Consider the following 14993-nt stretch of genomic DNA (forward strand, 5'->3'; position numbering starts at 1 on the left):
GTCTGGGTTGCTTAATATACGTTTTTTTTTTTTTTAATTATTCATACTTTTACTTTTGATACTTAAGTATGTTTAAAAACAAATACTTTTAGACTTTTACTCAAGTAGTAATTTACTGGGTGACTTTCACTTGAGTCATTTTCTATTAAGGTATCTTTAATTTTACTCAAGTATGACAATTGGGTACTTTTTCCACCACTGATAGATACACACAGCAGATGAACAGCTCCTGTGTTATTATTTTTAATAGAAAAACAAAAAGTACTGAATCAAATGAAAAAGGAACGATCTAGTAATGATGACAGAATAACGTTCAGGGCTGTGTCTCCCAGGCAACCACACCTCTTTTCCTTTGAATCTCAATTCTCACTCCATGAAAAGGCAGTGTGTGTGTGTGTGTGTGTGTGTGTGTGTGTGTGTGTGTGTGTGTGTGTGTGTGTGTGTGTGTGTGTGTCAACAGAGGGTGACTCCACGCTGCCAGTAAGCGTCAATACTGCTGAGTTGAAGAGAAGTGGAGGCTGGGCTACCAATGCAGAGGAAAGAGTAATAAACACTACAAGTGCACATGAATAAGTCCAGCAGCAGAAACCCACAGCTGCTGCTTCCAACATTCACCCAAAACCCTCATCACAGCCTATTAACATACTTACATAACACGCTGCTGAAGAATGACAGGAATACAATGGCATATGTGTGTATATATATATATATATGAGTCTATCTGCATTTGTCTGTCTGTATGAGAGTGTGTCTGTATGTATGTATGAGCGTGCACTTCTGTGTCTGCATCTATGAATATGAAGTTGAGTGTGTTTCACATAGCCAGGGTCTGGTATATTAGTGTTGAGGGTATATTTAAGAGGACAGGTTGTGTAGTGACACAGGAACTCTGACCTATAGAGCTGTAGCCTGCAGGAGGTGATGCACTATGATAGAAGCAAAAAAAAACATTAAAATAAACAAAAAATAATTAACTGGATCAACATAATAAAAAAGTCCTTCAAAAAGGCAGGAGTTCAGAGTTTCAAAATAAGCCACTCACTGACTCTTCTTTCTCTTATTAAAATATCTAGGTTTTTCTTTCCCCCCTCCCCTCTCTCGGGTCCTCTCTGGCCCACTGCAGCAGCGAGCCTCCGTCGTCTGATGGGGGTTATGGAAGTGCCTCCCCCTCCCCAGCACCCCTCTTTCTCTATCCACATCTCTGCTCCTCACAGGCGAAGCACAATAGTAAGGGCCATGGAGGGTGGAAACCAGGAGGGTGTCTCCCAGACTCCCATAATGCTCATTCTTCCTCTGTTCGTCCTCCTTCTCCATGTTGTTGTCATGAGGGGGTGGTATACACAAAGCTGGACCAGGGACCACAGTACAGTTCACTGGGGTGGTAGTTGGGGTAGAGGGGAGGGTCTCGCCATAGTCCTGCAGGGCAGTGAGTCCACATGTCTGTTTGTATGTCTGTCTCCATGTGCGTCTCTCCATAGTCCTGCAGGGCAGTGAGTCCACATGTCTGTCTGTATGTCTCCTCGTTCGTCTCTCCCTCCAGTAATCCACTCAGGGGCCCAATGGGACGACAGCAAAGAGGGGGGCAACCGTCTTTGAGAATAGCTATCCATCGCTCTTTCACACACACACAAAAAACCTACATGCTCACACAGACACATACAGAATCACATACAAAGGCAGTGGAACATACATACACACACTGATTCAGACGAACATGCACTCGCACACACTCTGGGAGGCTCTCTGTAGGGGGTTGAGTCAGGCCTTGTTTGCTATGTCCCATCCTCTGCCTCTTCTTCCTCTGAACAGTAGTCCTGTCCCTGTGGGCACACCACAGATGAGAGAGATGAGACAGAAGAGAGTGATGAGAGGTAGGACAGATAGCATCTCCGTAGGATAAATGGAGAAGTTAGATAAGACAGGGGTGAGTTGATAGGACTAAAGTAGTCTTTTAAAGTCCTAATCTGAATGCATCTCAATTTGAAGTATTTCCTGCCTGTCAGAGTTGGCTTTTAGCAGCCCCCAATCTCACAGGAGACTGTCTCTTTAAAATGTTCAGGTCCTGCTGGTTGGTCCCTCCCGCTCCCCCCCCCCTCACCTTCTCAATCTTCTCATCCAACATCCTGAAGAACTCCTGCTGGCTCTCTGATGTGTGGATACTGAGAACGAGGGAGGGAGAGAAAGTGAGAACGAGGGAGGGAGAGAAAGTGAGAACGAGGGAGGGAGAGAAAGTGAGAACGAGGGAGGGAGAGAAAGTGAGAACGAGGGAGGAAGTTAGAGGGGGAGGAAACGGGAGGCAACAAACACACCACTAGAATTTTCCATTACACCCCCACACAGGACACACACACACAGTTCTAAACCCCCGCTTCGGCAAGAGCCTTCGTGGTTGTGGAGGAATTTGAATAATCATTTTATGGAGTACTCCCAACAAAGGTCTATAATCCAAACGCAAACTAAATACAGCTCCAGCACCCATGCTAATCTACTCACAATGTCACCAAACAGAAACAGAGCCACAATACATGTCTGGAAACAAAAGACACTAGCCACTCAGCTCCCAGCTCCACTATAGTGATAACACACTGATTTAAATCACACTGCCTGATACCATTTATGAACACATAACAATCATTGCTGTGCTTTTTATAAGTAACACCAATGACTAGCTGATAACATGTGCACACATACTCAGTGTTATTACACACATTTTATTATTACACTCACTTTGTCACAAACAAACATGTTTTTACTCACTTTGTCCTGTTGGCGTTGGCTCCAGAGCCTTCTTTGTGCGGTTTCCCCCTGTACTGTAAAGAGGTCTTCTCCTGAAACACACAGATCAGCTCATAGTTCTGACCCGACATTATACACAGAGCCCCCCGAACCCCAATCTGCCCATGTAGTAGACCTGGGGGGAGAGAATCTACCTGCCCCACCAGCCAGGGCCCTAAGGTTGGAAACATCCGTACCCTGCTGTGTTGTGTGTCCTTATGGTTAAGTGGACTGACAGGTCTGTGGCTGGAGGTAAGAGTTACCAGGCCCAGCTGTGGCCCTAAGGCTGGGAAGAGACAGGCTGCCTACCCCTGCTGCTGGGAAGAGACAGGCTGCCTACCCCTGCTGCTGGGAAGAGACAGGCTGCCTACCCCTGCTGCTGGGAAGAGACAGGCTGCCTACCCCTGCTGCTGGGAAGAGACAGGCTGCCTACCCCTGCTGCTGGGAAGAGACAGGCTGCCTACCCCTGCTGCTGGGAAGAGACAGGCTGCCTACCCCTGCTGCTGGGAAGAGACAGGCTGCCTACCCCTGCTGCTGGGAAGAGACAGGCTGCCTACCCCTGCTGCTGGGAAGAGACAGGCTGCCTACCCCTGCTGCTGGGAAGAGACAGGCTGCCTACCCCTGCTGCTGGAAAGAGACAGGCTGCCTACCCCTGCTGCTGTAGCCTTGGTGCTGGGAAGAGACAGGCTGCTATGTAGATCTCGTGCATGAGAGCCTGGTCTGCCCTGCTCTTGCCTGGACCCAGACGCTGGCTGGGATGCTAAAAGGGACTGACCAGGGGAAAAACCTCCTCACCGGCCTGGATCATTAGAGGTGCTGGCTGTGCTTTGGAGGAGCATGGCATGCCAAGGGTTTAGCATGTTTTAAACTAGGAGCTGCCCTCTCCACAGCCTTCAGATCACTCTGCTACTGCGTATGCTCACTACAGGCATTTCATGGATATGCAGCGTCACAAATAAATCTATTTGTTGGTGTGTGCACTTTGACTCTGCAGGATTAAAATGTGCGTCTGTGAGAAACAGTCCCCTGTGAGTAGTTCCCGTTAAGCTTTCTAAAAATAGTCAAAGTCACTTCTGAAAATGACATTTGTTCTGCTGCATGTTTTAAGCCAGCTGTCGCATATGTCGAAACTAATGCGACTATGACGACGGCAGCACATTCACAACAATGGTGGAATAAAGAGACACTGAAATGACAATCAATAGTAGGGTAGGAGTTTCATTCCTCTAGAGTTTTGATTCCTTTCCTTCAATCGTTACCTCATCCAAAAGGGTGTGCACTTTTTCCTGGTTATTTTACAGTGTTTGTAGGAAAGAATAAATCGTAGCTATTGCTCACAAAATATAGGCCATGAAGGAAGGGGTTAAAACAGCCTTTAGTGAAACTCCCACATTCCATACACGCCAACACGTTGTCTCTACCTGCTCGGGAGGCACCATGGCTGTGTGTGTTGGGTTGGGGGGCTTCTGTGGATGTGTGCATTTAGCACAAACACTGTCTGTTTGCATGTGTTGATAGAATGTCAAAGAGGACTGTGTTTTCTGTGTGTTGATGAACAGTCAGACTGCGTGTGTGCGCGCGTGGCTCCTTTCTCACCAGGTTCTCCTGGTTGCGTGCGTTCACCCGGTCCTCCTCTCCACGCATGTACTTCACCTCCTCCACTCCCTTCATCTTGTACTCGTCTGTATGGAGAGAGAAAAACAGAGAACAGTTAGATAAATAAAACTACTCCTGCATACGAGTGGCACTGCACATACACACAGAGAAACCCCACCCAACAGTGGACAGAAAAACAGGTAACTATATTCCTGAGTAGATATCCAGTTGTCTGATAAAGCAACACACACACAGTATTATCAACTGGATTCTGTGTATTTGGCCCTTTCTCTGAAATAGACTCATATGACTGATAGGAAGGAGTGGGAGGGTGGGATATGCAGTCAGTCTATTTGAATTGTCTCTGCAGCCTGTATGCTGTTCTACTCCTTTTCCTCTCACCGTCCCACACACACTCTATTCATCTCTCCCTCCTCACACAGTCTCACTCACTCTATCCTCTCTTCGTCTGTCTCTGTGCTTCAGTCCCTCAGACGCAGCATCCTCCCTGACACCTGTATCACCTGTGTGTGTGTGTCACACTGTGCGTCATCAGTGTGTGAAAGACATCAACATCAGAGCAGACACCCTAGAGGGCAGACAGGCCTAACTATGAGGAGAGACGGGGGATGGAGAGAGAGAGGGAGGAGAAAGAACACGTCGTTTTCTCTTCTGCTGCCTGGGGAATGTAAACATGCCAGAGCAAAGCAGCCCGCCTGAACACGCCTACACACACTACCTCAAACAACACACAGTGAATCAACCATCAGTCACTGTGGCTTAGTAACAGAGACAGGTAACAGGAGAAAAATGACTAACACTGAGCAGACATTAAAGGGACATGAATACATTAAGAATTAACCTATAAGGACGGAGGAAAATGACTATATTGCATGTACATTTAAAAAAAATCTATTCCCATCTGTTTTCTTTTAGCCTGGTCCCAGATCTGTCCAGGTATGTCCTTGTATGGCATGACAATAACAATAACAGGCAGTTGGCTAAAGCACAGAGATCTGGGACCAGGTTGCCTACATTTGTCCATATTGGAGTGGATGTGTATCAGTGAGTGTGCGTCTCCACTGGCACTGACTGTGACAGACGATGGGGTGAAACAGAGGCGACAGGGCTGCTTGCTTCGTCTTGATGATGACAGGGCCATTTTAGGGACAATGACAGAGAAAGCGATTCTATTTTGAGAAAAACTGATTCTCTAATGTGGACATCTTTCTCATTAGGAGCTGGAGCTCTGTGTCAACCTTTAAGAGCTGACTGAGTGGCTGTGTGTCAGTTGGAACTAGTGTGTGTGTCAGTTTGCGCATGAGTGTGTGTCCATTCCCAGTCAGGCTGAGGAGTGGTCAGGGCAGTCTGTCACTCGCTCCTTTCTGCAGTCTGCCAGTCAGAGCCCCCTGCCTGGCCAGGCTGCCTGGCTCCCTCCCGCCGATTGTCCATCTACATAGCAAAACTGCTGCTATGCCAGTCACCACTCACCACCTGAGCCACGAGCACTGCACAATGCTGTGGAATGTCTAGCTGGGTCTAGGACCAAAAGGCTTCTCAACAGCTTTTACCCCCAAGCCATAAGACTCCTGAACAGGTAATCAAATGGCTATCCGGACTATTTGCATTTTGTCCCGCCCACCCCCACTTTACACTACTGCTACTCTCGGTTTATCATATATGCAGTCACTTTAACCATACCTACATGTACATACTACCTCAATCAGCCCGACTAACCGGTGCCTGTATATAGCCTCGCTACTGTATATAGCCTCGCTACTGTTATTTTTCACTGTCTTTATTTCTTTACTTACCCATTGTTCACCTAATACCTATTTTTTACTTAAAAATTGCACTGTTGGTTATGTGCTGTAAGTAAGCATTTCACTGTAAGGTCTACACCTGTTGTATTCGGTGCAGGCAACAAATAAACTTTGATTTGATGAGGGGAAAACCAGCAGCAGCAGCAAGCTAGCTCATTCTCCAATAGAAAGGTGCAGTACTGAGAAACGGATTAACAGACTCTGACCAAAATCGAACTCCTGTTGCAAGTATCAGTTTAGTTTAATCCACTAATAATAAGGCTTGTGCTGACGTGCCTGGACATGCATGCAATAAGCAAGCTAGCTAGCTAAGCAGAAAGCTATGTGACCTGTTAGCAAAGATTATAGATAACCAACCATTTCATCTGATGTGTTAGCTACTGTGCTAGCGAGCTGGCTAGATTAGTTGTTTTGAATTTCATCCTGGCTGCTACTTTTTCCAGATCACAGATGACTGAAAATAAGCATCCGTGATCACAAGTCATGACATTGGACCCACTTGCACTGAATAGATGTTAATTTAGATTGTCAAACTAACAGTGCCTATATGATGTCCTTCCATACAGTTGTGACATGCTGGAGTGATGCTTCTATGCAAATGTTGTTGATCAGTACGCTAATATACACAAGAGTGAACAAAACAGTAGGAGCACCTTGCTAATATTGAGTTGCACCCCCTTTTGCCCTCAGAACAGCCTATATTCGTCGGAGCACGGACTTCAAGGTGTTGAAAACGTTCCACAGGGATGCTGACCCATGTTGACTCCAATGCTTCCCACTGTTGTGTCTAGATGGCTGGATGTCCTTTGGTTGGTGGACCATTCTTGATACACACAGGAAACTGTTGAGCGTGAACAACCCAGCAGCGTTGCAGTTCTTGACACTCAAACCAGTGCGTCTGGCTCCTACTACCATACCCGGTCCAAAGGCACTTAAATATTTTGTCATGCCCATTAACCATCTGACTGGCACACACACACAGAAGCCATGTCTCAATTGTCTCAAGGCTTAAAAATCCTTCTTCAACCGGTCGCCTCCCCTTCATCTACACTGACTGGATGTAACAGGTGACATCAATAAGGGTTCATAGCTTTAACCTAGTCAGTCTATTATGGAAAGGTGTTCCTAAAGTTGTCCACTCAGTGTAAGTCCCACATGGAAGACAAACAGATTGTTTGTCATCTGTAGCACCATTGACTCCACTGATCAGTCAGAATAAGCTCAATAACTCAATGTAATGCACACACTCCTATTGAATATGCAATCACCTGTATTGTGAGATTAGGCTAATGCCATCTTAAATTCACCCAGTTTATCAAGATTTATCATTCAAATAAATAAAATAATTACCATTATGTAGTTAGATTGTTTTTACCAAAAATTGATGTCACTGGGACATTTTGTCACCAACATTTTCCAATTTAATGATATTGAATATCGGCCATCGGCCTCCTTGACCCCCAAAACCGGTATCGAACCTAAAAAAACAACAACTATTGGTCGTTCTCTACTGCCTGGGTTGGTTACCTAACAATGTACTATGTCAGATCAGGAATCATTATTACTGCCCTACAAGCCCGCCTGGCCAGGTAACAACACTATATTCCACTATTTTCCTAGCCGTTTCGAAATGAAAGGGGCTTATGTGATCTCATACTAGTAGAGACTATTACTCTCATATTACTTACAGCTCAAGTCTAAAGAGGATGTTTCTTATGCACACGTAATCTATACTGAACAAAAATATAAACGCAACATGTAAATTGTTGGTCCCATGTTTCATGGGCTGAAATAAACAATGCCAGAGATTTTCCATACCCACAAAAGCTTATTATTTCGCTCAATTTTGCACACATTTGTTTATGTCCCTGTTAGTGCGCATTTCTTCTTTGCCAAGATAATCCATCCACCTGACAGGTGTGGCATATCAAGAAGCTGATTAAACAGCATGATCATGACACAGGTGCACCTTGTGTTGGGGACAAAAGTCCACTATAAAATGTGCAGTTGTGTCACACAACACAATGCCACCGATGTTTCAAGTTGAGGGAGCATGCAAATGCCATGCTGACTGTAGGAATGTCCACCAGACAATGAAATGTTAATTTCTCTACCATAAGCTGCCCCTAACATTGTTTTAGAGAATTACGCAGTACAATCAACTGGCCTCAACCGCAGACCACATGTAACCACGCCAGCCAAGGACCTCCACATCCGGCTTCTTCACCTGCTGGATCATCTGAGATCAGCCACCCAGACATCTGATGAAATTGTGGGTTTGCAAAACTGAAGAATTTCTGCACAAACTGTCAGAAACTCATCTGCACACCCGTTGTCCTCACCAGGGTCTTGACCTGACTGCAGTTCGGCGTTGTAACCGACTTTAGTGGGCAAATGCTCACCTTCAATGGCCACTGGCACGCTGGAGAAGTGTGTTCTTCACGGATGAATCCCGGTTTCAACTGTACCGGCCAGATAGATCTGAAGCGACGTGTACAACAGCATTCCAGTTTTCGCCAATATCCAGCAACTTCGCCTAGCCATTGAAGAGGAGTGGGACAAAATTCCACAGGCGACAATCAACAGCTTGATCAACTCTATGCGAAGGAGATGTGTTGTGCTGCATGAGGCAAATGGTGGTCACCAGATACTGACTTTTTTTATGCACACTTTTTTTTTTAAAGGTAGAGTGCATTTGGAAAGTATTCAGACCCTTTAACTTTTTCCACATTTTGTTACATTACAGCCTTATTCTAAAATGGATTAAATTGTTTCCCCCCTCATCAATCTACACACAATACCCCATAATGACAAAGCAAAAACAGGTTAAGACATTTTTGTATGACGCTACAAGCTTGCAGATCCTCTCAAGCTCTGTCAGGTTGGATGGGGAGTGTTGCTGCACAGCTATTTTCAGGTCTCTAGAGGTGTTCGATCGGGTTCAAGTCTGGGTTCTGACTGGGCCACTGAAGGACATTCGGAGACTTGTCCCGAAGCCACTCCTGTGTTGTCTTGGCTGTGTGCTTAGGGTCCTTGTCCTGTTAGAAGGTGAACCTTCACCCCAGTCAGAGATCCTGAGCACTGTTTGGTTTTCATCAAGAATCTCTCTTTACTTTGCTCCGTTCATCTTAACCTCAACCCTGACTAGTCTTCCAGTCCCTACCGCTGAGGAGTGGCTTCCGTCTGGCTACTCTACCATGAAGGCCTAATTGGTGGAGTGCTGCAGAGATGGTTGACCTTCTGGAAGGTTCTCCCATCTCCACAGAGGAACTCCGAAGCGCTGTCAAAGTGACCATCGGGTTCTTGGTCACCTCCTTGACCAAGGCCCTTCTCCCCCAATTGCTCAGTTTGACCGGGCAGCCAGCTCTAGGAAGAGTGTTGGTGGTTCCAAACTTCTCCCATTTAAGAATGATAGAGGCAAATGTGTTCTTGGGGAGCTTCAATGTTGCAGAATGTTTTTGATACCCTTCCCCAGATCTGTTCCTCGACAAAATCCTGTCTCGGAGCTCTACGGACAATTCCTTCGACCTCATGGCTTGGTTTTTGTTCTGACATGCACTGTCAACTGGGTGTGCCTTTCCAAATCATGTCCAATCAATTGAATTTACCACAGGTGGACTCCAATCAAGGTGTAGAAACATCTCAAGGATGATCAATGGATACAGGATGCACCTGAGCTCAATTTCTAGTCTCCTAGCAAAGGGTCTGAATACTTATGTAAATAAGGTATTTCTGTTATCACTTTGTCATTATGGGGTATTTTATTTGTAATAAATTAGCAAACATTTCTAAAAACCTAATTTCACTGTATGGGGTATTGTGTGTAGATTGTTTTCTTCATCAATGTATTTAATCAGATTTAGAATAAGGTTGTAACGTAACAAAATGTGGAGAAAGGGAAGGGATCTGAATACACCCTCTGTGACCATCAGATGCATATCTGTATTCCCAGTCATGTGAAATCCATAGATTAGGACCTAATTAGTTTATTTAAGTTCAGTGATTTCATTATATGAACTCTAACTCAGTAAAATCTTTGAAATTGTTGCGTTTATATTTTTGTTCAGTGTAAAATCAGTTAGATACGTCCTGAATTACATCATGTAGTGCGCTGCGTGAGGCTTCATTTTGCATTCGCAGTTCTGAATGTCCATTCAACTATAGCCCCATAGCGACTATATATAAACTACAATACAACCAATACACCCACTCACAACAGTCTGGCCAACTACAAATCAAATCGTAAAACTGCAACAAGACAACAAATGACGTGCTAAAGGCAACACAATTAATCAGAAAGTGTTGCCATTTTCTCTCATTCCCCCAGTGTTTGTGTAAAGGAGCTCAGCCTTTCCTGTTGTGTGAGTAAGGTATCGATGGATGGAGGAGGGCAGGGAGCCGTGACCCAATGCTGCGATAAGGGAGAGAGGAAGGTAAGGGAGGGTGAGCGGAAGGGAGGGAGTCATTGAACAGCCGGGGAGGACATGGAGAAGAAGGGAGATGTTTTAATACGGAGAGGGAGAGGAAGGAAGGAAGAAAGACAAGAAAGTGAGGCCCTGGAGAGGAAAGGGAGGAGGAGATAGATGAACCGAGAAGGGAAAAAGAGAATCCTTCATCCACGTCATCTTCTCTCAAGGAATATTTCCCTTCCTCCTCCAATCAAGTGTCACGATGCAGCCATTCCTTAAAAGAAAAAGAGGAGTGACTAATAGAGGGAGGGACAGAGTGATAGGGGGAGGGTCAAAAAGAAAGTCAAAAGGAAAAGGAGAGAGAGAGAGGCACAAAGGTCAGACCAATGACTATGGGTCCAACAGAGAGAGGGAGGCCGTAGAGAGAGTAATAGAGTGAGGGAAAGAGTGATAGAGAATGAGGGAGGAATATAGTGATAGAGAGGGAGAACAGACCGATGCCGCCTGTGGCTCATCATCTGCCATTTCCGGTGTGGGTATTCCAGCGTGTTGCTCCTAATTCTTAAATCGGTCTCTAATCCCTCATCCCATCTCTCTAATCCTAGCCACAGCACCCAACCTGCCCAGCAAGCAGCTATAATTGATGCTGTTAACTAGATACACTTTCTTAACCCTCTCACCATGTCCAAGCTCTAAAACATTAAGTACTAAGAGGACAGAACACCAAAACCACACAGCTATCCTAGAGGCTACTGCACCAAGTAGTATTCACACAGGGTAGGAGGGAGGAAGAGAAAGAGAATGGGTAACATGACACATATTGACGTTTTCTGAAATCTGCACTGCCCATGTCAGCAACTTGGCATTCATTAATAAAATATATAGCCTGATGTACTCATTTAAAAAAGTCAGACTAAAAAGGTGGAATAGTCAAGCTGCCCTTGTAGAATAGAGATTGGGTATAGAGCGAGACTAGAGGAGAGGTAATACAGATAACATAGCCAACAGGCCAGTGTGTGTGGAGTGGACATGCTACAGATGTGTAATTATATTTCTACGTGACATGCTACAGATGTGTAATTATATTTCTACGTGACATGCTACAGATGTGTAATTATATTTCTACGTGACATGCTACAGATGTGTAATTATATTTCTACGGGACATGCTACAGATGTGTAATTATATTTCTACGGGACATGCTACAGATGTGTAATTATATTTCTACGGGACATGCTACAGATGTGTAATTATATTTCTACGGGACATGCTACAGATGGGGACGATGTTCTACAGGTAAAGGAAGCCTGGTCAGCAGCTGGTATAGCGTGGAGAGAGATTAGACAGGCAGGTGTATATAGAGACGGCTACAGGTGCGGCTGGAATGTAGAGGGTGTACTTTATGATACTGTGTACTGACCGGTGAAGAGGTCTCCGTTGCTGTAGGCCTTGCCCCGGCCCTCCTCGTCGCTGGGCACGGCCGACACCTGCTTAGCAGAGGTGCAGCCCATCGCCTCACTCTCTGGCTCCTCTCCTCATCGCACTCTCACCTAGAGACGGATAGAGGAGAGAGTGGTGGAGGTGGGTGGGAGGAGAGAGTGGAGGTGGGTGGGAGGAGAGAGTGGAGGTGGGTGGGAGAAGAGAGTGGAAAGAGAGACAAAGTTAGAGTCCATAGCAGCTGTTGACAGATAATTACATTGGTTGACACAGGCATTGTATTTTAATGATGACTGGGAGAAAGCTACACAATCCCAACCTCTGAGCCTGTCACTGAGGAGAAGGAGTGTCAGTCACACGCACAATGTCACAGGCACAGAGTATCAGACTGTCAGTCACGGGCAATATACTGTCACAGACAGACTGTCAGGAACACACACACACTATTGTCACAGGCATAAAGGAAAACACTGTCAGAGACACAGCATGGCAGCATCAGCCACCACCAACACCTAGAAACCCACAGCCAGTCAAATAAAGAGACAGACACAGATACATACAGAGACAGACAGGGATACATACAGAGACAGACAGGGATACAGAGGCAGGTCTCCCTCTCTCTCTCTCCGAGTCTGTCTGGGTCTCTCCGAGTCTGTCTGGGTCTCTGTGTGTGTGTGTGTGTGTGTGTGGGTGTGTGTCTCTCCTCTCTATGTGCATCTCTCTCAGTGTCCCTCTCTCCATGTGTCTCAGAGACAGAGACACAGAAAGACAGACACACAGAGCGGTCCGACAGACACAGAGCGGTCCGACAGACACAGAGCGGTCCGACAGACAGAGCGGTCCGACAGACACAGAGCGGTCCGACAGACACAGAGCGGTCCGACAGAGAAATAAAAGAGGGTCAGATAGGAAGAAGAATAGAGAGAGAAACAGGTTGGAGAGAGGTAGAGGAAAAAGGAGAGAGAGAGAGTAAATGGGAGGCCAGAGAATAGATGAGTAGAGAGAAATGGTCCAGAGCATCAAAAGGCTGTTGACACTCCTACTCTGTGTCCCTCCTCTGTGTCCCGCCCCTCATTTGAAGCTGACAGGAGGACATTGTTTACTTCAGACCCAGCCTTCCTCCAGCCAGCTGTCTGACCACTGCACAAAGCACCAGGTGTGCAGAGAGGAGTGTTTGTCTCTGTGCAGACTGAATAGTGTGAGCGTATGTTATTTGCATGCGTGTTTGAGAATTGTGTGTGTGTGTGTGTGTGTGTGTGTGTGTGTGTGTCTTTCACAGCTTTCTTGGCTAAATAGCATTCATCTTCTGAGGTTGAGGGGAGCTTACACAGGTCTTTGTGAAAGGTCCAGAGAGTGAGAGGGATTCTTCTGGGGGGGGGGGGGCTAGTCACACACACGGCTCTCTCATTGGCAGCAGCCCAATTCTGCCTGACTACAGAGGATGGGTTGGTAACCAACAGAGTCACCTGTGGCCTGGTGGCGAGGCCTACCTCAGTCCCTTATCACTGCAGCCCAGGCTGCCCAGGCACTGTGGACTGCAGCCCAGGCTGCCCAGGCACTGTGGACTGCAGCCCAGGCTGCCCAGGCACTGTGGACTGCAGCCCAGGCTGCTCAGGCACTGTGAACTGCAGCCCAGGCACTGTGGACTGCAGCCCAGGCACTGTGGACTGCAGCCCAGGCACTGTTAATGTTAAACATGTATTGTAAATGTTTATCAGCACAGCATTATGACAGCATTTTCTAAACTGCAGAGGGGGTTCTTGCTATTATTTTGTAGGTTTCCTATACCATTATCTTCTGTAGAATGCATTTATTACTGTGGACTGCAGCCCAGGCACTGTGGACTGCAGCCCAGGCACTGTGGACTGCAGCCCAGGCACTGTGGACTGCAGCCCAGGCACTGTGGACTGCATGTTCGTGTCTGAGCTGGAGAAACTCAATTATGGCTCAGACCATGGAGTCTGGCTGGGCACATTTCTTAAGCGTGCAGACGGGTGTGAGGTAAGAGAGAGAGATAGATAGAGAGAACGAAAACCTCTAGCTCTCCTCCTGACTGAATCGTATGCCATAAGTGTTTGAAAATCCCAGTTCCAATGAATGGATGTCTAGTTAGCAATCTCACTGTCCTCGATGTGCCATCCTAGCCAGGTCAATAGTGGTGTTTGGGCTGTGTGTTAGTAGAGCACAGCGTTGAGTTTGCACAGAGGGGATGTGGACAATGCAGGCCTGTCAGCTAGGAACAGATGTGGAAGGGTGTCAATGGGACAAGCTTACACTGCCAGCTAAGACCCTGACACAAGCTAGATCCAGCACTCACACACTGACACACACACACTCTCATTTGATGATATCAATACACACACGTTGCAAGGGCAGAGATAGTTAAGCCTAACAAATATGCAGGTTGCAAACCCACTTCTAGTATTCTGCCATTAGGCCTCTCTCTGCATTATACCAAAGGTCTACAACTACTGTATACCTGCTTAAATCATGCTTTTTACTCAAGGGATCAACAAAAAGCTACAAGCCACATTCTAGTGTTTAACCCCACACACAGTCTCAGTCTACCTGCAGGTCTGTGAGTAGTGGAGCTGAGGGGTATGTGTACATGCACAAGCTCCCTGTATATAGCCACATTATTGTTATGTAATTTTCTTGTGTTACTTTCAAATTACATTTTTTACTTTAGTTTATTTAGTAAATATTTTCTTAACTATTTCTTGAACTGCATTGGTGGTTAAGGGCTTGTAAGTAAGCATTTCACGGTAAGGTCTACACCTGTTGTGACAAATAAAATGTGATTTGATTTGCGGAGCTTGTGTGCACGTGTTTATGCAAGCGCGCTTGTACACATACCCCTCAGCTCCACTACTCATAGACCTGCAGGTAGAGTACCGCTCTGTGTGTGTGTACACATACCCCTCAGCTCCACTACTCATAGACCTGCAGGTAG

The 14993-nt window shown here is 46.1% G+C and overlaps 1 protein-coding gene across 2 annotated transcripts in view; it reads right to left on the reverse strand.

Moving 5' to 3' along the window:
• Positions 1–227: 227 nt before the first annotated feature.
• LOC120054475 (uncharacterized protein C1orf21 homolog) overlaps positions 228–14993 on the reverse strand; it is a 28242-nt gene continuing 13476 nt past the window's right edge. For both annotated transcript variants that reach the window (XM_039001897.1, XM_039001898.1), the window contains 5 exons: positions 12024–12153; positions 4372–4457; positions 2758–2828; positions 2099–2159; positions 228–1820 (listed from right to left, as the gene is read on the reverse strand). In XM_039001897.1, coding sequence (XP_038857825.1) covers positions 1773–1820; positions 2099–2159; positions 2758–2828; positions 4372–4457; positions 12024–12114 — 357 coding nt within the window. In that variant the 5' untranslated portion in view covers positions 12115–12153 and the 3' untranslated portion in view covers positions 228–1772. The remainder of the gene's footprint in view (positions 1821–2098; positions 2160–2757; positions 2829–4371; positions 4458–12023; positions 12154–14993) is intronic.

The sequence above is a fragment of the Salvelinus namaycush genome, chromosome 10 (assembly GCF_016432855.1).
Source record: "Salvelinus namaycush isolate Seneca chromosome 10, SaNama_1.0, whole genome shotgun sequence".
In the NCBI taxonomy this organism is placed as follows: Eukaryota; Metazoa; Chordata; class Actinopteri; order Salmoniformes; family Salmonidae; genus Salvelinus; species Salvelinus namaycush.